The sequence below is a fragment of the Gekko japonicus genome, unplaced genomic scaffold (assembly GCF_001447785.1).
Source record: "Gekko japonicus isolate JY-2015 unplaced genomic scaffold, Gekko_japonicus_V1.1 scaffold111, whole genome shotgun sequence".
Classification (NCBI taxonomy): Eukaryota; Metazoa; Chordata; class Lepidosauria; order Squamata; family Gekkonidae; genus Gekko; species Gekko japonicus.
The window spans coordinates 1,598,836-1,623,959 of NW_015171505.1; the positions used below are offsets into that span (position 1 = coordinate 1,598,836).

General features: G+C 45.4%; 1 protein-coding gene across 1 annotated transcript in view; it reads right to left on the minus strand.

Annotated features, from left to right (window-relative positions):
- WDR93 (WD repeat domain 93) overlaps positions 1-25,124 on the minus strand; it is an 88,697-nt gene that overhangs the window by 18,019 nt on the left and 45,554 nt on the right. The window contains exons 11-15 of the mRNA XM_015419243.1: positions 19,680-19,811; positions 18,223-18,436; positions 16,540-16,600; positions 15,279-15,435; positions 13,190-13,361 (exon numbers count right to left, since the gene is read on the minus strand). Of these exons, the coding sequence (XP_015274729.1) occupies positions 13,190-13,361; positions 15,279-15,435; positions 16,540-16,600; positions 18,223-18,436; positions 19,680-19,811 (736 nt within the window). The remainder of the gene's footprint in view (positions 1-13,189; positions 13,362-15,278; positions 15,436-16,539; positions 16,601-18,222; positions 18,437-19,679; positions 19,812-25,124) is intronic.

The window sequence follows — 25,124 nt, forward strand, 5'->3', positions numbered from 1 at the left end:
CATCTAGTGACCAATTAGAGGAAACACAGGTTGCTTACCTGTAACTGATGATCTTTTTGAGTGGTCATTTGTGCAGTTACACACTGTGCACTTACACACCAACCTCAGAGAATATCAGTGCTAGCCTCTAACATTTTTAGCATGCTTTCCCCCATGCTCTAAGCTAGGGAGCAGGCATCGACTGCGCATGCCTGGAACTGAGTTCCTTCTGACTGCCCCCAGTAAGTCCCATCAATTTAAAGTATGTGATCGAGAGATGTCAGCAGTGGGGAAGGATGGGCGAGCATTTGTGACTGCACAAATGACCACTTGAAGATCATCTGTTACAGGTAAGTAACTTGTTTATCTTCTTCATGGTCTCTGTGCAGTCCCACACTTGGGTGATTAGCAAGCTTAGTGTATCAGGATGGAGGGTGCTGGCAGCCAGGACACAGCAGATAAACCAAGATCCCTTTACATGTTTTAGGCCTACTTGAGGACCATGTTGACATGGTGGATCAATGGAATATGGATGTCAAAACCGTCTGGCCAAAGAATGCATCCCGACATGCTGTGGTGTCGAGGACATAAAAAGGTAAAGGTTCCCTTGCTCGAAAGCCAGTCGAATCCGACTCTAGGGTTGCGGTGCTCATCCCCGTTTCAAAGCCGAAGAGCCAGCGCTGTCCGAAGACATTTCCGTGGTCATGTGGCCGGCATGACTAAACACCAATGCGCACGGAACGCTGTTACCTTCCCACCGAAGTGGTACCTATTTATCTACTTGCAATTTCTTGCTTTCGAACTGCTAGGTTGGCAGGAGCTGGAACTAGAGACAGGAGCTCACCCCATCTTGCGGCACCCGGGTCTTGAACTGCTGAACTACTGACCTTCCACAGCCTGCAGTTCAGCGTCTTAACCACTTGAGCCACCGCAGCTCCTCGTCGAGGACATAATGCGTCACAAAAGTCAATGGAGAGAACCATGTAGCTGCATTACAGACTTCATCCAGAGACACGCCTCCCTGGAAAGTCACAGAAGTAGACACAGCTCCCATAGAGTGGGCTTGGAGCTGAGCAGGTACCAGTTGTCTTTTACCATTCATAGCACTGGGAAATGGTGGACGTAACCCACTTTGCCAGCCTCTGAGATGATATTCTGTGCCCTTTCTTGGGCTTGCCATAGGCGACAAAAAGATGGGGGTCCTTATGGAAAGGTTTAGTCCTAGTAAGTTAGAAGGATAGGGCTCTACAAACGCTGAGGGTGTGTAATGCCTGCTGGATCGGGAAAAAAGGTAGGCAGTATAGTGGACTGCGAGAGCTGGAACTTCCTTTGGTAGGAAGGATGGATCAGGATGTAGCACGACTTTGTCCCTGTGGAAGATGGTGTAAGGAACTGTCCTGGGGTCCAACTGCCAAGTAGATGCATAAAGAGAAAAACACTTCCACTTGGTCCCACAAGTGCAATGAGTAGCTGATTTCCTGGCATTGAGCAAGACGTGTTGCACCTGTGGAGAAAAAATCAGGGAGATATTCTCCACACTGACAGTTGAAGGACACTGGGATTGTGGTGCAGAACCCTGCCCTGTTGCTGTGTGAAAAGATCAGGGACCCAAGGAAATTGAAAATACGTGTTCCGGGACAATCATAGCATATGTGGGAACTACAGTTGTCTGGGCCACCAGGGCATGACTAGGATGCACAAGGTTTGATTGTGGATGGTTTTCGGGTTGGTGTGTAGTATTAACTGATATGGGGGAAACAGGTAAAATAGCTTCTCCTTCCATTGATGCAAAAAAGCATCTCCAGATGATCCCTTGATCGCTGGTCCCCTGCTGTAGAAAATACTGCAGTCGGTGTTTTCTCTGGTGGCAAACACATTTATCTGTGGGTAGCCAAAGGCTCTGAAAACAGGGGTTAGGTATTTCCAATTGAGGGATCATTTGTTCTCATTTGACATGGTCCTGCTGAGGAAGTTTATACAAGTATTCTTGCCCCCTGGCACATGAACGGCAGCTGGGAGGATGTTGTGTTCCTTGCACCAACATCACAGGGCTCATCAGCATAATTTGGTCGAGGCAGTGCCCCCTTGCTTGTATATAGTTGCCATGTTGTTGGTGGCAACTTGTACAGAGCAGCCAGTTAGAGACGATGGGAAGCACCTGGTGTACTGCCAACATCTCGAGGCAATTGATGAGCAGGTTTTGTTCTGCAGCAGACTAGGCCTTGTGTAGGGAGCCTCGCAATGGGCTCCTCAACCCCAAAGCGAGGCATTCATGGGTAAGACAACCTCCGGAAGTGGTTGGTGAAATGGCATGCGAAGGCAGGACATACTGGGGAATGAGCAGCATAGCTGACTGTGGCTGACGATGGGGCATGAAATGGTGGAGGAACCACAACTGAAGTAGTTTTGTGTAGCCTCACGAATGGGATGATGAACGTAGTCAAGGCCATGAGGCCTAAGGGGCACTGAATTGTTTTCTCCCGCTGACAGGGTGTCATCATGAAGGTCTGGGCCATGAATTGCATAGTGGAAGCTCTGTCCACAGGGAGATAGGCTTAAAAACATAAGAACATAAGAGAAGCCAATGTTGGATCAGGCCAATGGCCCATCCAGTCCAACACTCTGTATCACACAGTGGCCAGAAATACCAGGTGCCATAAGGAGGTCCAGCAGTGGGGCCAGGACACTAGGAGCCCTCCCACTGTGGCCCCCCCCCAAGCACCAAGAATACAGTGCATCCCCTGCCCCAGCCTGTGAGTCCCTATCTATACCTTGTGGCTAATAGCCACTGATGGCCCTCTGCTCCATATGCTTATCTAATTCCCTCTTGAAGCTGTCCATACTTGTAGCCACCACCACCTACTGTGGCAGTGAATTCCATGTGTTTATCACTCTTTGGGTGAAGAAGTACTTCATCTGTTCTAACCCGACCGCTCAGCAATTTCATTGAGTGCCCACGAGTTCTTGTATTGTGAGAAAGGGAGAAAAGTACATCTTTCTCGACCTGCTCTATCCCATGCATAATCTTATAAACCTCGATCATGTCACCCCATAGCCGTCGTTTCTCCAAGCTAAAGAGCCCCAAGCGCTTTAACCTTTCTTCATAGGGAAAGTGTTCCAACCCTTTTATCATTCTAGTTGCCCTTTTCTGCACTTTTCCCAATGCTATAATATCCTTTTTGAGGTGTGGTGACCAGAACTGTACGCAGTACTCCAAATGAGGACGTACCATTGATTTATAGAGGGGCATTATGATACTGGCTGATTTGTTTTGATTGATTTTGATTGTTGGTCAACAACATGAAGCTGAGCCCCAATGAATTGAAGCACCTGCATGGGCTGTAGGGAGGACTTGGCTAGATTGACACAGAGCACTAGACTGGCCAGGAAACAGAGAGTGGTTGAAATGTTGGTCTTCAGTTGCTGAGGACAGTGTGACACCAGGAGCCAATCATGTATGTATGGGTTATTCCTTGATGTCTCAAGGCTGCTGCCACTACTGCCATGCACTTGGTAAAGACCCTCGGGGCAGTCAACAACCTGAATGGGAGCACCTGGTATTGATAATGGTGGGGTCCCACCATGAAGCAGATGTAATAACAATGCCGGGGTCTGATATTGATGTGAAAGTAGGTATCCTGGAGATCAGTGGAGCAAAGGGAGGATGGTCTGCAGTGTGATCATGCAAAATTTTGTGTGTGTGATTGAGGCCTCTTAGGTCCATAATGTGGCATTTGCCCTTGTCCTGCTTCGGGATGATGAAGTGTCTTGAGTAGAATCCTTGGCGACGTAGGGCCTGGGGTACCTCTTTGATAGCCCCTTTGGCGAGCAAAGCTCGCTGTCAGCTAGGCCTTTCTCAAGCCCTGGCTGCTATGGGAGTGGGGGTGACTCTGGAATGTTTAGTTTCATTTCTGCTGTGTCTTCGATGTTTCTATTATCTCTGTATGACCTTCAGTGCCTGGTGTAGTCTTTATCTTGGGAGAAGTAGCCCGTTACTTTGACGGGCTTCTACTTGATCCCTGATTGGCCCAGGGGCCATCAGGGGGCCTCCTTGAATAATGTGTATCTGCTTGCTGCACACCCCTTTCTTCAGTTCTAACACAAAATGGTTAAGATATCTGCATACTCTTAATGTCTCAATAAACTTCTTTGAATGAAAGCTGTTGGGAACTGACTGCTGCAAGTGTTTGACACTTGCACTTTGTCTAGGACCAAGTGGGATGGAGGTATGGCCACAAAATGCGGAGTTTGGGGATGGGATGTGAACTCGATGGCATAACCCACTTGAATGATGGTCAGGACCCAGGCATCTTAGGTGACTGTGACTCAAGTTGGCGGGTAGGGGTGCAATCTGGTGCTGACACATAGGGTGATTTGCAGTGACAGATTGAGTCAAACAGGCTGCTTGGATTATTGGGTGGGCTTTTTGCTGTATTGTGGTTTAAACTTGGGCTGGTACAACTATTTAGGAGGATCTGACTTCTTCCTCCAGCTATCAGTTGCATGTGGAGATCATTGGTGCTTGGGATAAGTAGACTTCCATTGTTTGGACTTAAATTGGCACTGGGCAGATAGTTGGGTGACCCCCAGGCTTCTGGCATGTTTCCAGTTGTCATCCACAATGGTCAAGATTTCATTGGCGAATACATAAAACAGACCCTCCCTGTTGAAAGGCAGATCTTCCATTTTGACCTTGATGTCAAGTTGGAGTGAGATGGACCTAAGCCAAGCATGACGATGGAAGGCAATGGCTGTAGCCAGGGTTTTGGACAAGCAGGTGACAGTGTTGGGAGGGCAATGGTAGGTCCTGGATCAAAGATACAAACTGTTTGGCCAGGTGGAAGCTGTGAGCTGGTAGGAGTGGTAGTGGTAGTAGGAGTGGTAGTTGTGCATCTTGCAAGAGAAATCTGGACAAACACGACCCAATCAGTAAACAAGTATAAAGCCAACAGTCATGATAGTCTGACCCACAAATCAAACAGTCATTAAGACTTATAAGGAATGCTATCTATGTATTACAATCTGAAGCACTACAACATGATAAATAAATCATAAGAAAATCCTTGAACCAAGGTACATAATCAACGCCGTCTCCCGGGATCCATTAGAAACATAGCAGCATATTTTGAGCCTGAATGTTAACTGAGATCAGCGTCCTATCTGAATTTAGTATTTCTTAAGACTTGTTGTCTAGCTCTTATGACACAGAGAGCCTTTGCGCCATTATAATATCTCCTGAAGAAGATCCATTTTTTGAAACGTTGTTATATAATCCGGAGACAACGTTGGTTCAAGGATTTTCTTATGATTTGTTTATCATGTTGTAGTGCTTCAGATTGTAATAAATAAATAGCATTCCTTATAAGTTGTAATGACTGATTTGTGAGTCAGACTATCACGACTGTTGGCTTTATAGTTGTGCATCTTGGACATCTTGGACATGATGGTTGTCAGAGAACACAGCTTCCTAGCTAACATATCTATTTTCCTCCCTTCTCAATCAGGGGGAATGGTGCGCCAAACTTGCTTGGATTTGGAGGAAGAGTTCACAATTACTGAGTTTGGAGGATAGGAAAACAAAAAATTGAGCCCGATTGCTGCACTCTGTGCAAGGCTTCATAAGAACATAAGAGACACCAATGTTGGATCAGGCCAAAGGCCCATCCAGTCTAACACTCTGTCACACAGTGGCGAAAAATACCAGGCGCCATCAGGAGGTCCACCAGTGGGGCCAGGACATTAGAAGCCCTCCCACTGTTGACCCCCCCCCCAAGCACCAAGAAGACAGAGCATCACTTGCCCCAGATAACATTCTGATGTAGGGGTGCTGGATGCTGGTTTGTTCCACACCTCTTTGAGGCCCTCCAGGTGCATGGGCAGTATGGGTAGGACAGCTGCTGGGGTATGTCTGATTGCACCACCTTAGGCACAACATCTGCGACCTTAGGTGAACTTGTAGAGCTTGTGCCATATGAAGAATGAGCTCCAGATAAGACTCTAAACCACCAGATGGTAAGAGCGCTGACCCTGGTGAGCAACTTCTGATCCAGGGGACATATAGATAGGGTCGTCCCTGACTGAGTCATCAGTACCGACATTAAATGGCTCGGAGGAAGAAGCTTGAGTAGCCCCCATCAGTATGGGGGGATTCGTTGTCAGAAGGATCAGGTCGATAACTTGCCAGGTGGAGCAGGAAAGAGCAGGCTTCAATCCCAAAGTCACCACTGGTGTTGAAGTGTCACAGCAAGCACGTACCACAGGGTCCACTGGGAGATCAGAGTGATGGTGAGACTGTCCTGAGCCCAACAGTTGCACAGAGTGACTCGGTCAAGAGCCGTAGCATGATGATCAACAGGAGAGAGATCAGTCCCAATGATGTGGCAAGTGGGACCTAGCACGAGACCTTCCATGGGAGTGATGGAGGATCCTTGAATGGTCAGCTTGTTGTGAGCAGTACCGAGACTGGGACCAACATCGAGAAGTCTGAAGAGTAGCCACTGCGGGTAGCTCCTTGGTGTCTTCTGTATGAGGAAGGAGATCTGAAGTCCTGAGTTGTAATGGAAAGCTTAATTTCAGAGTAATTTTACAAGCATAGGCAGCTGCTTGGAAGGTAGCCTGCAGCTGAGTGGTCACATGACCAGAGAGGCACAGAGAGAGTGTGTGTGACAATGGTTTTGGAATCTTCACTTTTGAACTGGAGGGAAGGGGGGAAAACAGTTGAAAAGGGCGGTTATTGGTTATTGTGGAAGAGTGGGGAATCAAACCCGGTTCTCCCAGATTAGAGTCTGTGCACTTAACCACTACACAAACCACTACACCAAAAAGAGATGAAGAGGCAGTTAAAGATGAATGTTGGAGAAAGCTAAGGAGGAGAGAATGCAACAAGGTGTGGACGATGCAGCAGTCAAAGAAGAATGAAGTGGGAGGGCGTTTTCTCCTCAGCTATAGCCATGTGCAATTGATGCCTGCTCCCCACAGCGAGGCAAAAAGAACGCCAAAAATGTTAGAGGCTAGCTCTGATATTCCCTGAGGTTGGGTTTGTCTGCAGGCTTAAACCCAAGTGTGAGTCTGCACAGAGACCACGAAAAAGATTTGCACCTACCCAGAACAAGCAGCCACGTAAACGCAATATTAAAAGCATAATCTTCCCTGTAATTGGGGGTGGAAGCGCATCATATGGAGAAATCACCACCCTCTTCCTGACTAAGTCAGAAACAACAAGTCCATTTATTGTATTATGTTGTTAGATGAAGTTTGGCATCATTGTTACCTGGAACAGCACAGAGGACATAAGGAAAAAACAGGTACTAATCTGCAGGAATCTGGACACAAGATGTACACTGCTGGATCAGACCAGCAATCCATCTAGTTCAGCATATTGTCTCACAGTGGCCAACTGGTGGCCATGGAAGGCCAACACACAGGGCACAGAGTCTGAAGCCTTCCCCTGATGTTGCCACCCTTTAGTCACTATAGCTGGTAGTCCCTGATAGACCTGTCCTCCATGAATCTCCCCTTCTAAAGCCAGCTCAGCTATCACCATGTCCACAGTGAATTCCACAATGTCAGTTCTTGTAGAACAAAAAGTACTTCGGTTTCTGTTGTTAGCATGGCAGCATGCAGGTCCCACCACTGAGGCACCGCCACAGAAAATACTTTCCCCCTGAAAGAAGACGATCGTAGTTCCTAGGAAGATTCAAGCAAGAGGAGGCGATCCTTCCGGTATCCTTTTCACAGACTATACAACATGTTTGGCAGGCAATGGGGCGCTGAGGATTGTCTCTCCCCCGGCACGCTGCTGGTGGATTGAGGCGCTCTGATGCCCTGACGGTCTCGCTGCTGTGTTCTAGTATTGGATTCAGAGACGCACACCGGGGCAAGTGTGTGGAGGACGGGCGTTGTACATGATTGACGGCGAGATCTACATGATCTACATTAAGAGTGAGTTTGGTTGAAGTGAACACCAGAGAACTGGCTGAAAGTCCCCCTTAAAGGAAGCGAGGGGAGACAGGAACCCCCCCATGAAAATAAAAATGGACTTAAAATATGAAGGGGGGGCGGAATTAAAAGCGAAAAGAGACTATATGAAGAAACTTACAAGAGACTTCTAGGCAATTTGCAGGCTTTAAAGACTTTTGGCAACTCTACTCTAAAGGTAAACATTCTCAAAGATGTTGCTGAAGAAGACTGAGAAAGACAAGCATCTGAAAACTAAGCCTTCTTCAGGAAGTGCCAGCCCAGCGAGTGCGGTCATGTGACCGGATGTAACCATAGACTTCTCTAAGATGCTTACAGATGCTTTGCGACCCCTGCTGAAGCAAACAAAAATTTTGCTGCACAGAAACACCAACTAAGTTAGAATATTAAAAAAACAGCAAACAGCTGAGAATCTCAAAGAAGTGGATGCCAACACCAAAAAGCTTAAAAAACAAATGCAGGAGATGGAAAAAAAGAGAAACACGGATGAAGCCCAGCTTTTACAGCTCCAAATGGAAAAGGCAAGTTTTATTCTGAGATTCCAGGGAGTTCCTGAGTCTAAAGGGGAAAATCTCAAACAGATCATGATTGATGCTTTGGGACTGGTTGCAGATTTAAAAGCAGATTTTCGAGATGGATGTGATCTATAGGTCATATTCAGAGTACATAAAGAAAAATAATCTGCCCGGTGAGGTGGTGGTTAGATTCTCCAGAAGACAAGTGAGGGATCAGATATTAAAGGGAATAAATGGAACTACCTTTAAAATTGACGGCAAGCAGATAAGAGTTTTGAAAGATATTCCATTTGAAATAAGGAAGAAAAGGAAAAAATACAGAGACTTGGCTTTGTTTTTACAAAAGAATAGCATCCCCTACAAATGGATTATACCTGAAGGCATGCTTTTCAAATTTAAAGACAAAAGGGAAAAATTGACTGTTATGAAAGCCAGGGAGTTCTTGCGGCAGCAATGTGGACCATCAGGGGAAGATGACGAGGAGAGTGATAAGGGAAGTGATGATGAAACACTCACTGGAGAAGACTCAGAACATGGGGCGGCAGCCCCCAAGCAAGGATATCGTTTGAGGGGGAAAAGAAACAAAAAATGAGATGCTAAATCTCTCTGAAGCTTGTTTTTTCCTTTACTAATATAAAATCATGTATCTGTAATGTTCTTTAATAAATCAGAATATCTGGACTTGAAACATTTAAGCAGAGTTAATGATCACTTTTAATGTAACCAATTATCTCTTTCTTTTTAATCTAAGATATGTTAATGTAAGCATTATATGACCACCATCTCTTGGGGTTTTAGTAGTTATCTTTACTTTCTCCCATAGTTTATAGTTTTCCCCTTCCTATTTCTTGTAGTTTTTGGAAAATAATTAAAAAAAAAAAACATGTTTGGCAGGCAAAAGTTTCCAAGTATGAGTTCTCTTCCAGGATTGTGATTAGTCAAACCTTGACTGGAAATGCTGGAGAGCCACTGACAGTCAAGCAGACAATACCACGTGAGATAGAACATTTGTTGATCTCAGGTCCTAGGACTTCTAGGGTGTGCAGAGTAACACAGGTAATAATGATAAGGATCAATCTGTGAGCATCTAAAGGACAACTTGGTGATCCGGGGAAGTCAGCATGGATTTGTCCCCAACAGGTCCTGCCAGGCCAACCTCATTTTTTTCTTGGATCAAGTGATGAGCTTACTGGATTGATGGAATGCTGTTCATGTTGTTTACCTGGATTTCAGTAAAGCTTCTGACAGGTTCCCCATGATGTTCTGATGAGTAAACTAGAGGACTGTGGACTGGACTCTAGGACAGTTAGGTGGATAGGGAACTGGTTGAAGAACCGCACTCAAAGAGCAGTTGTCAACAGCATTCCATCTGAATGGAGGGAGGTGTCCAGTGGGGTGCCACAGGGCTTGGTTCTGGGCCTGGTACTTTTCAATATTTTTATGAATGATCTGAATGAGGGTTTGGAGGGGCTACTCATTAAATTTGCAGATGAAACCAAATTGGGAGGAGCAGCAAACACACCAGAAGACTGACATAATTTTTAAAGACCAAGCAGGCTTCCTACCCAAGAGGCGGATAAAGGATAATGTAAGAATAATATCAGATGTGTTAGAATATTATGAATTGTATATAGAAAAGAGTATGGCCATGCTCTTTATCGACGCTGAGAAAGCATTCGACAACATTAATTGGGGATTTTTATTAGAAAAATTGAAAATATATGAATGTGGAGAAACTTTTCTAATGATGGTTAAATCAATATATGATAAGCAACAGGCCAAAATATTAACAACCGGTGAAGTAACAAAAATATTGAAATTAGTAAAGGGGTGAGACAGGGTTGTCCGCTATCCCCTCTTTTATTTATATTTGCTTTGGAATCGCTGTTAGATAGGATTAGAGAGAATAAACAAATCAAAGGATTACGAATAAGGAGGGAGGAGTTTAAAGTTTTGGCATTCACTGATGATATGGTGTATATCATGGAAGAACCACAAACATCGATAGGCTTTTTATTAGATACATTACAGGAATATAATAAGGTAGCCGGCCTTAAAATTAACAGAAGTAAAAGCAAAACACTAACAAAAAATTGTGATGTCAAAGTATCGGATTACATCAAGGAAGTCTCAGGTTACGAAATCTGTTAGAAAGTCAAATATTTAGGTATATATGCTACGAAAAGGTGCAGCATGCTTTTAAAAGATAACTATAGTAAAATTCTGATCTAGAGAGATGAAAAGACCTACAAATCCCCTTATTAGGCAGAATTGCCACGATCAAAATGAATGTGTTGCCACGTATAATATTTCTTTTTCAAACTATTCCAGTAATAAAGAACCCAATTTCTTTTAGAGATTTAGATAAGCTGATTAGGAAATTGATATGGCAAGGAAAAAGGCCGAGGATAAAATTAAAATATCTGCAAGATATTAAAGAAAGAGGGGGGTCTGATATTTCCAGATTGGACATCTCTCCTTATATATAATTGAATAGTGGGTGCCAAAGTTCTAATTCTAAAATGCACTCCCTTAGTGTATGGCTGATGGCACTGCTCCTCAGCATATATCGCCACCAATCAGAAGGCAAAGCCCGGGTCCCGCCCACACCACAACTGCTGCGACAACCTGGTCTTTTGCATATGGAAGCTGATTGGACTTCACTCCATTCCACACCTCAAACTCCCCCCCCCACAAGGCAGTTGGAATTTTCAGTTGCATAACATACCTCATAGAGGAGAATGGGTAACAATGGTTACCACTCTCCAGGTGAGGGCTACAGATAACTCAAACATACAAATGCTCTTCAGGTAGCAGAGATCAGTCCCTCTGGAGAAAACAGTGGACTCTGTCATTAAACCCTGCTGAGGTCGCCACAGGAAACTGACACTGTTTGCCCAAAGCCAGAGCACTCTCCCAGAGCCTCTTTCTAGATCCCGTTGTATTTATTTCTGCAACGGGCATTATTTCTAGTTATATTATAAGGCGGCAGTAATGAGCTGGATCAAGGAGTGGATTATTTTAGAAAATAACAGATTACTTATTTTGGAAGGCCATGACCTGATGATGGGATGGCATAAATATTTATGGTATCAAAATGTGTCATCATCCAGCCAATGTATGCAACATTGGATAAGGGGGGCTTTATACACAATTTGGAAAGAAGTCAAAAGTACACGAGAAAATACCTCAATGTGTTTCCCCAACAGAAGTCTTTGTTAAGCCAACACTATATGTAAAATATCCTAAATGGAGATATCTGGATTTACTGGATAATAATGGGAATTTAATAACGGAAGAGGAGATGAAAAAACATAATACTAATCTAACTTGGTGGGAGAGAGCACAATTAAATTCAAGATGGACAAAAGATAAAAATAGGCTTCTACAACAAATATTATGGTTTAGATGAAATATGGATAAATAAGAAAGATAAATAACGATTGGAAAAGTATATAATTTTTTACTTGAATATAAAAGGCAAGAATGGGTGAAACCACCAATGATAGCCTGGGCACAAAATATTGGATGTAATATAACTTTAGAAGAATGGGCTAAGGTGTGGTCAAGGAATACAAAATATGTCAAAACAAGTAATTATAAAGAAAACATAATAAAGAAGTTCTATAGGTGGCATATTACCCCGGGCAGATTGAATAAATTTAATAAAAACATATCTAAAAATTGTTGGAAGTGCAAACAAAATATAGGTACTTGTTATCATACATGGTGGGTATGCAAGAAAGCAAAAAAGTATTGGAATATAATAAATGGGGTTGTGGAAGAAATAATGGAATTACGAGTACAATTTAAGCCAGAAATATTTTTATTAAGTTTATTGCCTGAAATCTATAAAAAATCAGAAATATATTTAATCATGCATTTATTAACTGCTGCAACAATTTTATTCGAGAAATACTGGAAAATTGAAAAGATACCAACAAAAGAGGACTTTATTTGTAAAATATTTGAAGTGGCTGAAATGGAAAAACTAACATTTAATATGCATGATAAAAATGAAAAGGAATTTGGAAAATATTGGGCAAAAATGTATGCATGGCTACAAAAATGAAAGAGAGCCCAAATGTTATATGACTAGAATGGGAAGTGAAGGAATGGAAGATTATCTGTATAAGTAACAATGGAATATGTTTATGTTGTGTTTAGTTTATAATTTAAAATAAAAATAAAGTGGGGGGGAAACAAACAATGGAATCAGCTACCTAGAGAGGTGGTGAGCTCCCCCTCACTGGCAGTCTTTAAGCAGCAGCTGGACAAACACTTGTCAGGGATGCTCTAGGCTGATCTTGCACTGAGCAGGGGGTTGGACTAGGTGGTCTGAGTGGCCCCTACCAACTCAGTTTCGATGATTCTATAATTTTTGTGAATCTGACCCTATGTTTTCCTTATGTCCTTGGTGCTGTGGCAATGAAAGGATTTATTTTAATGCTGAAAGATTGTGATGCTGCTGCAGATCTACTCAAGGTAAGAGCAGTGAACATGAGCAGCTCTGCTGGATCAGACCACTGGTCCATCTGGTCTCTGTTCCACACAGTGGCCAACCAGATGCTCCATCTGGTCTCTGTTCCACACAGTGGCCAACCAGATGCTCTAGAGACAGTGTGGTCGCTCTCCCAAGATGTTTCCAGATGATATTCTCTATCACTGATCAGAAGGGTACTGCAAACCCTGGAACTCCTCTCGTTCAAGAAGTTTACCTGTTGTTTAGGAAAACATCACATCGCCTGTCCCAAGGCATGTTCTCTAAAGAGTCAGGTGGATACTCATCATCCTGCAAGGAAGTCTCTGAACGAGATGGGATGTCAAACAGAAAGATGGTGCTTCGGTTACTTCCAGTTTCCGCTTTCATGCTTCCAGATTGCTCATACCCTGAAAGCAGAACAAAAAACCATGATGCTTTCTTACCTTGAATCCGACCTTTGATACATCAAGGTCAGTCTTGTCTACTCTGACTGGTGTTCTGGGGTTTCAGGAAAAGGCCTTTAACTGGAGATGTCACAAAAACACAAGAACCAGACCATTAGTCCATTAAGGTCAGTACTGCCTACTTAGACTGGCAGCAGTACTGCCTACTTAGACTGGCAGCAGCTCTCCAGGATCTCAGGTAGAGGCCTTTCTCATCATTTACCACCTGATCCTTATAGCTGGAGATGCAAGGGATTGAGCCTAGAATCTTCACCAATGCCAATCAGATGATCTATCACTGAGCTATGTTGGGATTCGAACCTGGGACTTTCTGCACACAAAGCAGATGCTGTACTACTGAGCCATAGCCCCCCTTCAATCTTTATTGAAAATCAGCCGGGGGGGGGGGGTTGAATTGGATTAGGGAGGACACATTCAACCCTTCCCCCATCCTGCACTGTTTATCCCAAGCTAAATCGCCACCTGCAAAGCTCCTACTGTCCCTCCTGGGGGAAAGAGAGAGAAATCATATCTATACCCCACTTAGAGATAACTAGGATTTGAGTCAATTACACACCATTTGTTTGCCTCACCCTGAATGCCATTGCTAAACAGGGCTTTTCCCTCTGTTCCCTACAGCACTGTGGTGCTTCCATGCACCTTCCAGGCTTCCCTATGGTTTCCCCCAAATCCTGCTTTCCTGTAATGTTTTGGGATGTGTACAGGAAAATCCAGATCTTCCTAGATATCAGCACCATTTCCCCTTCCACACCCCCCCCCACCCATGGCAGCTGTTACCACCACCACCAGCAGCAGCACTAAAACAAATGCAGCAAATGAAAGCTGGGAAATCACAGAATCTGACAGATTGTATAACATAGTGATATGTCAGCTGTTTATTTTAAAAGGAAATAAAAAGCCTGCTCATGGTGTGGAGGTAAGGGGATGACCACAGTGGAGGAATACGACAGGGAAACCTGCCATGTGGAAACCCCTTTGCTGTTGTGCTGAATTGGCAGCTGCAGCAGTAATGGGAAAACCACACAAGCTCATTCCAATGTGGAAAACACCTTGGATAGTGCTGGAGGAGACAGTCTTGAAAAATATTGGTCTCAAAACAGGGAACTCTCCTCTATCCATAAGCAAATGTGGCAATCTGGAGAAGCCCCTGTGGAGATTCCATGTAAGGCCAGGTTTTTAGTGTGTTGTTCCTGGAAAATCTCTGCTAGCCAATTAGTGGTTTACTTTGGTGTAGTGGTTAGGAGCGCAGACTCTAATCTGGGAGAACCAGGTTTGATTCCCCACTTCTCCACATGCAGCTGCTGGTGTAACCTTGGGTCAGTCATAAGTTCTTTCAGAGCTGTTCTCTCAAGGGCAGTTCTTGAAAGAGCTCTCTCAGCCCCACCTACCTCACAGGGTGTCTGTTGTGGGGAGGGGCAGGGAAGGGAGTGGGAATGAAAGCAGCTCTCCTTTGGGTACTGGGGGGGCATAAATTCAATCTCTTCTCTTCTTCTTGGAGGTGCCATGCACTAAAAGGAACTGGGCAAAAACAGGAAACAGAACGCCACTGGGAAGGAATGATGGAGGGGTCCCCCCTGAGTGTTGGTCATGTTATTCCTGGTTCTCACAAACCAAAATTAGAGAGGTTTCATGGAGGAGTTTACAAGAGTCTAGACCAACAATGAGCAGCATATGGTTCTGGTTTCAACAGAAAGAGCAGAACAGAAAGGGCGCAGGCAATTAGATCTGGCAATATCTTTGGATGTGGAAAGAGAGAGGAAGAACAAACAACGATCCTCAGACAGAGAAGTTGGAGAGGTGTTTCAAGATGTTTCTTTTCCACTCTGCCTATTCCCTTTTGCTCAGTGAATTATGTCCAACCTTGGAGAAACAAATATCTGCCATCAGTATCCACGGCAAAAACAGGATGCCAGGGCGTTGTTACTCTGTAAGGAGGTGGGGTGATGAAGTAGCACACAGTCGCTTCTGTTGCAGTGTCCATCAGACTGACTGTGCCACCCCAGGAGCAAGTCAGCACCTGAAACGGCAAAAGGAGACTCATGCATCAACCTCCGCAACAAATGATTATAACTCCTATGGGCCCTTCCTGCTAAAAATGGTTCTTACAAGGTCTCTGGTGGGATCAGGATTGGGTCTGGTGGCATAGATGTATAGCGGGCAGTCCAGACTGGAATAAAGATGAGGTTTAAGAGAGGAAGAGCAGCCCTGCTGGATCAGACCAAATGTCCATCTAGTCGCATCAGCCAACAAGATGCCCTGGAAAAGCCTACAAGTAGTGTATGAAGGAAAGAGCCTCCCTCCTACAGTTACCCCTTCCCTCAAGTTGCTAGTATTCAGAGCTATACTGCCTCTGAACAGGGCCAGTTCCAGGTTTTGGAGAGCTCTGGACAGACAGTGCCCATGGCCTCCTTTCCACCCTCATACTTGCATCCCCCTCACCTGCCTGTGCATTCTTTTCCCACTTGCAAGCCCTCCCATGGCTCATGTCCAGTTGCCTGCAGCACCTGCACAACTTCTCCCTGACAGAACTGCCCAGCGTATGCAGCTGGGAGTGCTACAACTATGCACCACCCACACACCTTTCCTCGATGACTATGCACCACCCATACACCCTTCCTCGATAACTCTGGGCAGTTGGGAGCATGGGTACAGACAGGCAGCAGGGGAGGTGTGTGTGTGTGTGTGTGTCAGTGGCAGTGTGCTCCACCAGAAAGCCTGGCCCTGGCAGCTGCCCTGCCTTAGGGTATGTTGCCACCAGCCCTGCCTCTGAACATGAAGGTTCTACTAACTAGAGTGTAACAGTTCTGAAACTGGCCACTTCAGCTCAGCATTTGACCAAGACACCATGATCCACAACATCCAGATTGCATGTTTTTAGACTCTAACAACATCTTTTGGCTCCTATTCTCATATTTAATGTATCTGTACTTCCCCACGTTTCCAGGTGCTAGACCTCTCAGGAGCATCCATGCTACCCACAAGTATGGGGAGTCCTGCCTACATGACTTGACTTGCTCTGTTTCGATTTCATCCAATGAATAACTCCTTGCAACCCAAGACATCTTTTCACAGTATTGAGGAGAGATACCAGATATCCAAGGAAACAATCTGAAGCACTCACTGCGTTGGTTAAGGATGGAACAGTTGCTGTGGCACTGATGGCCTGCCTCGGATCCTCCGGTCTATAAAAGAAACCCAGATTTGCAACATTGCTTGTAACATTGCCTGAGAGGGAATTTCATTCCTATATCAAAACTCATTTCCTGTCCTTTCCTTGTGGCCTCATTTTTTATTGTTCAGGGACCCCCTCTCTCTAGCTGATGTGTGGGATTGGGGTGTGCATGTGTGAAGGGAAGGGCAATCTGCAGTGTCAGAACAGACAAAGGAGAGAGACAGCACTCTGAGGACCAAACTACACATTACAGTTTTGAACTATTTGTGTCCAGTCCACACAGCCACTCTGGGAACTGTGTTTTAAAGTACTGAGCTCGAGACCACCCTGTGGGGGAGGAGGGACCTCTGCTTGCCCCTTGACCCATCTTCCCAAGCCAAAACAGCTCCAGGAAACAAAATTATTTGCCCCATTTTGGAGCTGCACATGCATGGAGAAGGTAAGACTCACTGGAAAAGACTACAGTGCTAAGAGAAAAACTGAAGGCAGTAGGAAAAGAGGAAGACCCAACATGAGATGGGTTAACTCCATCAAGGAAGCCACAGTGTTGAGGACATCTGGTTAAGATGGCCACAGAGTAACAATTTGTAGGAGAGGCTCCTGCTTATTTTATTTTAACAGCTGCTTTTAGTCTGTTCAACTGCCAGAAACAAAACTTGAAAAAGTCTGGTATTTAAGTTGAGTGATTTAATTGTCCGGAGGAATTGCTTTTCAGACTTAATCAGCACAAACCATTTAATATATGTTGTGCGGTGTGGGTGTCTAAGGCAGAAAAAAAAATCATGTAGAAAAACCCAGTTCACAAAGAGCTAGAAGACACCCCAAACTATCATAATTAACTGGAGAAGATTAAAAAAGGACTTGGAAGCCTTAGTGAAATAGTCCACAGTGGCAATTATGGGAAAGAAAAAATGAAAAGAACAAGGAGGAATTCAGAGATTTGCTCCCCATTAAAACCAGCCAATCAGCTGCATATAGACAACAACTTGCAGGATCTTGAGTAGCATCTTGACCTTGGTAGCATGTTAAATGAGTGCAACTGTGTGATAGCTTGAAGATTCCTTGGCATTGCCCTTCTTTGGGATTGGAATTATTGTACATAAGTAAACAATTATACTGTGCCTGAACCTCCTCAAGAAGTGCTTTAAACTGTCGACAATTCAGAGCACGAGCCATGATGTTATTCACCATTTTTGTGACATCTGTGAGGACATCATCAATTTTTTTGCTGCTTTCCCTGGCACAAAGAGCTTCTTGATGTATAATACAATGGAACTGAATGACTTTATGTTTTGTTTCTTTAACAAAGATCTGTATGAAACCAGATGTTGCCCCCATCATAGAAGGTGCCCCATCACTAGTAATTGAAATAATTTTTTCTGGTCTTATGTCTTGTGACAAAAAAGCTTCCATCACAGCATTGTAGATATCTATCCCTTGTGTTCTTTCAGGCAAAGACACCAGTTTCACCAGCTCTTCTTTCATGTCACCAACAGCATAACACAAAATTACTGCTAGCCTTGCATGATTATTTATATCTGTGCTTTCATCCAAGCACAGAGCCTGAACTTCAGAGTTCCCCTGCATGAGGACCCCCACCCCTTTAAAACACTTTCTTCAGACATGCCTTACTTGTATACCAGTATCTTGGTGCTGAACTCCTTGGCCCTTGAGGTCATCAGGTGAAGAGACCCATCTGCACACAACACCAGAAGCTGCACTTTGGTACAAGCAGGATACTTGCTGGAAGAAAGAGCCTTATTCCTGGGCAATAGGCAACATGGCATAAACTGGATACTGCGGACAACATATTTGTCTGGAAGCATGGTCACAAACAAGGGGAACCCTGGGGAAAAGTTCCAGCAGGGCAAGGTGAGGACAGAAATGACTGCACAGCCCTCCTAAACAAGATGCTAAGGCCAGATCCTGCTAGTTTGGCTGGCGTGAAGTAATTTAACAATTCTGTTACACTTTTAAAGTCCATTGGACAAATATTGCCATGGCAATGATTTTTATCCTCTGCCCTCAAAGAATCCTTCTACGCTAGAACCCCGCCTTCAGTCTGACAGACACAACAGCTCCATAAGGCTGTTTGTTACGGGGGAGGGGGGGGACTGGTAGGGAAGAACAAGCCATGGTCTGCCATTACTCATGTTCTCATTAAGTAATCCCTGATAAATCTCTGGGGAAAGCCCAGGTTCCTTGGAGCACAATCTGAAGAACTACTGATTTAAATGAAACCCATCATAAGCTGCAAGCCTAAAAACACTTTCCTGGGAATTAGAGCTGTTTAGCCTTGCTCTCATCATTGCATGTAACAGAGCTAGTTTAGGAACATTGACTCTGGGCTACCTTTGTCAAAACTCACAGCTCGGACTGAGAGATGGCTGGCCAGCATGAATGCCTGCCAATGAATTGGGACAGCAATAGAAAATGAACTGCTTCTGCAGTTTTTACTAGCTGTTCATCTGCTATCTGGTATCATTTACATTATGGCACAGAGAAGGAATATCAGTGATTGAAATAAGCCTAGCAATACTTTAATTCCAGCATAAGTTTTCATGGCCCTCCTTTTGTCACAGAATGAATTTATACTGATGCTAAATTCAGACAGCATCTGCAGAAGTGGGCTCTAGTTCATGAAAGCCAATACTGGAATAAGATCTTATTGTTCTTGAAGCTCCCATTGGACTCCTACATAACTTTTGCTGCAACAGACTAACACTGTTACCCCTATGGATTCATTACTATGACTAAAGCATAATGTCATCCCCATATAAAAAGTTGCCTGCAAGTTATTTAAAACAAAACAACCCCCAAGCACCTCAGGGAGAAAGATTCCAGTCCAGCCTGCCCCCCAGTGTGCTAGTTTTCTACTTGCGGGCGGTTTTTCCTACACAGGGAAGTCTTTAAAAATGTGATTCCCCACCTGCACTCTGATGCAGTACCACCTATTTTTACCACCTCATTCTGTAGAGTAGATGCGGCTTTAGAGAAGAATGCATCATTGATCCAACATGGGTTATTTCTATGTTCCTATGAGGTAATGGCCAACCTCATTAAAGCTGGTTAATAATGTGTTAGCTCACCTAGAGATTTGTCCCAAACAGTAATGGTCCCATCTTCACAAACAAACGCCAGGTGAGAAGAGCAAGGGGTGACAGATGACAATGCAATTGGAGCAGCACATGGCCAAATGATGTCAGGTTTTGGATCAGAGTCTAGATGTAAAAGACAATGGTGAAAGGGTTGGAGTACCTTTTCTATGAGGAAAAGCTGAAGAGTCTGAAGTTTTCCAGGTTAGAAAAAAGATGACTAAGGGGACACATGGCAGAGGTTTTTAATGGGGTGGAGAGCTTTTTCTCCCTCTCCCATAACGCTAGGGACACACAATGAAGCTAAGGAGCATTAGGTATAGGACAGATAAAAGGAAATACTTTACTTAATCAGTAAGTAATTAAGCTGTGGAATTTGCTAACAGAAGATGCAGTGATTGCTACAATCATAGATAATTTTAAAAGGAGATTGGGAATATTCATGAAGGGTCAGTACATCAGTGGTGACTAAAGGGGACCTCCATATTTACAAGCAGCAAACCTCTGAATTCCAATGCTATGAAGCAACACCAGGGAAAGGCCTTGGTCTCTATCTATGCCTGCTTTGTTGGCCATCCAGGGCAACTGGATGGCCACTGTGTGAAACAGGATGTTGAACTTGATGGTCCACTGGCCTGATCCAGCATTGTCTTCTTATTCTGTTGTGTTTCCCCACATCATATGTGCTGAGACACAGAACCATGGTTATGAGGTCACAGAGGACTGCTACCTGACCCTGCAGTGGTCACACCATTTTAATTGTCAGAAGAACAATAGACCTTTCTGTTATTGCCAAGGGCAGAGCTCTACATTACCAGCCATACAAGGGGACACTGAAAAGGGTATCTCAGTCTCCCACCACATGCAGTAATAATGCTTGAATGACACAAACCTATTTTTGCAGACTCTGCAGTAACTGCTGCTACGGGAAAGGAAACATCCCACTGGACAATATGATGACACCGACTTCCACATCATCTGGGGAGAACTTGGCACAGGGATGCCCCCAGGGGAGGGGGGCAAAGCCTAAAATGGATAGCGGTCAGAGGGGCAAAGTCTAAAATGGATTGTGGGTCAGGGGATTTCAAGGACTGCCTGCTTCTCCATGTAGCAGCTGGTCAGTTAAGATCTACAACAGAGGCCCCTGCTGTGGATACCCCTTCCCACCTAGTCAGGGCCATCGAGGGGCAAAAAGGAGGGATAAAATTCCAGGGGCCCATGTGTATGGGGTTCTCTGAATTCCCAGCTTTCTTTCTTTTTTTTTTAAAGGTAAGCCTCTAACTCTTTCCATTGCAGAGATATACCTTTCCTCTAAGGAAGTGGATGGAGACATCATTTAAATGAAAGCTGGGAATTCAGAGAAACTGGAACATATACCTGTCATAACATTATATCCAAATAATGATATTCTAGTGCCAATTTAAACAATTGAGGCCTCCTGTGGCAGCGGGGGGGATTACCACTGTGGAGGCAATCTCTGGGGAAATTTTACGGAAAATCTGGGGGGCTCTGAATCTTCTCCATGGAAGATTCAGCTGACTTTTCACATCTCCCCCAATTTTCCTTCCCCATTAAGCATCTTTACATTGTTGTGAACTTGCTTTTTTGCTTTGAGTAGAAACATTTTAAAAGATTTTTTTTCACTTGAGTACTTTTTGACTACTTCATTCAATGGGGTTTATTCCCAGGTAATAGGAGTCTTCATCTATATTTAATGTATTCTGGTTTGGTCTCTTGGATGGGGAATCTTTTAGCTCATTCATTCGTTTATTTATTGCACCATACCTTACTGCAATCTGCATGGTGTAAATCATAAATTAATACATTATTTTAATTTAGGAAATAAGTCACGGTGGGCAAATGGAACCTGTATTCAGGGGCCCATGGTGGCTTTTGGTAGCCTTACACCTTGTTCCTAGCTTTAAGAACCAGGTGGAGACTAGTTTAATCTTTCTCTCTGCTAATGCCTCAGTCCCATACTGCTTTTGCATTCTTGGTTGTTCTAAACACTGGCTGTTTGTGTTATTTAGTGTTTTGTGGTGGTTGTTGTTTACAGATAGTGGGTCGGATCCAAACTAAATTGACAACTACCATTGATTCCTCCTTCCTATTGCAGACCTACCATGTCAGTCCTCTATGTCCCCACTCCCTCAGGAGTAGCATTTCATGGAGACCAGTGGGATGCAGTGGGAGGCAGAGAAGTTCCATTCTGCCATTGGTAAATTTAGTCTGGATCCAACCAACAGGTTGTAAATGCCTTTGGAAACATGTAACTGACATCAGGAGCAAAAAAACCCCAGGTTGCTTACCTGTAACTGGTGATCTTCGAGTGGTCATCTGTGCAGTCACACCCATGGGATTATGCGCCTGCGCTGATCCGAATCGGTGGTATGCAAAGCTCACAAAGGGATTTTCGCACCTCCCTCCCAGGCATGCACGGGAACCTCACTGTGCATGCCCAAGGAGGAGGGGAGCGGACATCCCGCAAGTCCCTTCTGATCGCTGTCATGTCAATAACCAGAGAGAAGTACTAAAGTGATAGCAGTGGGGAAGGACGGGTGGGTGGTGTGACTGCACAGATGACCACTCGAAGATCACCAGTTAAAGGTAAGCAACCTGTTTATCTTCTTTGTGGTCTCTGTGCATCACACCCATAGGAGACTGAAAAGCAGTGGCTCATCTGGAGGTGGGAGCTGTTGGAAAATCAATGCTCTGCCGACAAAAGGACTAGACGACCCAGGTCCACTCTGTGGCGTTCACGAACATCAACAGCATAGTGCTTGATGAAGGTGTTCGGAGTAGACCATGTCGCAGCCCCACAGATCGCTGACAGGGAAGCACCCTTCAAGAACGCTGTAGACGTAGCCATGGATCTTGTAGAGTGCGCTCGGACAGGCGAGGGCAACGGGCGTTTAGCCAATAGGTAGCACAGTTTAATAGTCTCAACCAGGGGTCTTTTAGGGCCGGAGTGCCCAAGGAATGTACCATCCTCTTGACCAAATCTCTGTAAAAAGAAAGATTCTCCGAAGGAGAGATTGGGAGATCGTCCGACACTGTAGGTCTTGGTGAAGGATCACCTGGCGATTTGGGCACTCTGAATCTTTGGTGCTGGTATCAGAGACAAAGGATCTGGAAGGTGATACTGGTGCTGCAGGGGTATTCGGTATCGGAGCGACTTTCGGTGGTAAAGCAGGGGTGGAATGGAGTGGAGAGGGTGGATGACAGGGTTCCTCTGGGGCTTTGGATTGCGACGCGGAAGGCTTGGATTTACGGTGGGGAGAACGTGAACGACGTGAGCCATGATCCCAGTCCAACTGTGGCCTAGGCGTCAGCCATGGCATCAATGCTGACATTGGATAAGATGTGAACCAACAAGGCATGTGGCCCCTACGGTCCCACGATACAGGTGGGTCAAAGTAGGTCGGGGAGTGTGGTCTCAATTCCTGTCTAGGCGAGTACGAGATCATGGGCCTGGAATGACGGTATTCTGGGCACTCCTCAGGTCGATATCGATACTCCTCGCTTCTGGGCGATTGGGATCGATGGTGTCGAGAGCTCGATGCCGACCGATCACTTTCCCAGGAAATCATTGACTGGGAATGATCTCTACGAGGCCGACGCAGGACCATTTAGTCGACCTCAAACGTCGAGACGGCAATTGGTCTGGAGTCGACAGAAGCCTTCAATACCAGGGGGTTCACGTGCCGGATGGGTGAGTCCAGTAACTCAATAGTAGGCAGCTCCGGTACCAGAGTATCAACGATGTCAGGTTGCACCTGCTGAAGAGGGGGTAATGCAGATGCCGTTTGCACATTGTCGCTGCTCAGATTCTGAGACTTACGGATAGTGCCGGTGAGAGAAGACTTAGCTTTCTCGTGCTTCTCTTTTTTCTTCTTTCTGGCCGGCATAGAGGCGGATGAGGCCTCGTTCAACGCCAAGCGCTTAAAAGACTGTTCCCCATCCAATGCTGACTTTGCATGGTGTGGGGGATTCGGTGCCGAGGTGCCTCCCAATGTCGACATGGTCGTTGTTGGTTGGGAGATCGAAGGAGTCTCAGCCGACATATTACCCACAGGCACGGGGGTCAATGCCGATTCCCAGAGCGCTACTCGAAGCCTCGCGGCTCTGGCAAGTCCTTTGATGAGGTGAAATAATTTTTACCTGGGGGGGAGGCGGGAAGCCGCCTGAGGCAGTGGCAACCCACAACGAAAAGTCCCCCCCCTTTTAAAATATCTCTAAGGAACAAAATAAAATAAAGGATGTAAGCGAAAAAAGTACAATTTCAACAATCCCTTGTGAGAGGAAAAATGCTTTTTCACCAACCGGCAGAAAACAGCGCGGTGGTCAGAAGAGAACTGGTGGGGGCTTCCGGTCTGGCTAAGATGGAGGACTGAAGCGTTTCGCGATCGTGCGAAGCGAGCGACGGCCACTTTTGACAGTTTGGGCAATACACAGCCCAACGCATCACTCCCCAGCGAGGGGGGGGGACAAGCAGGCAGCAGCGCCCTAGAGGGAGTGTGAGGTTGGCGTAATCCAGCTTCGGAAGAAGCTGAATTGGGCTTTGACCTCCTCCCACGAAGAAGGCAAGTGCCAAGCAACTCTATAGTGGCCGATCGAGCTTGCAAGTCGCCATGGGCTCAAAAGGCTGCCCCATGAGATGGCGGAGCACTAGCGGCAAATCCCACAAGGGTACTGGTGAACAGATCAGTGGATACAAGTGGAGGAGGCCCGGGTGAGACAAAACGGAAAAACCATCGAAGCCCGGATGGTATGCCGAAATAGCTGACAAATACACTCTGAGTGAGGAGTGTGAGAGCCCCTTCTCTGCCAGCGAGAGCAGAAAGTCTAAGACATGGTCAATACTGACAGAAGCCGGTGAGACGTCAGAGGGCTGTATGGAGACCAAGAAACGAGTCCATTTCCCACTATATGAACGTCGTGTATAATCTTTCCTGGCATTGAGAAGCACAGCGGTGATTCTGTCTGAGAATGCTAAGTGTCCACGAGATAAGCTGTTAGCTTGAGCTTGTATACCTCATGGAATAGCAGAGCTCCTCCCTCTGCCAGGAGCAGATCTGGCACCTGTGGGAGGGGATGATGCGCCTTGGCTAGCGAGAGGAGATTGGCGAACCAAGGTTGCCTCGGCCACCATGGGGCAATCAGGATGCACCTCGTACAGACCCTCATGAGTTTTTGGACCGTCCTCAGCAGGAGAGGCAGAGGTGGAAACATATATAGGAAGTTGTTGTCCCATGGGTACAGGAGTCCATCTCCCAAAGCCTAGAGCGGTGGCGCAGGCAGTAAATGCCTGCTTCAGTAACATCATACGAACAGCCCTATGGCTGTTCGAGTACCACCGTGGTCGAGGTGAGCTCTCGACCCTAGTCCCAGCTCCCGCCCACCCAGCGGTTCGAAAGCAACTTACTTGCAAGTAGATAA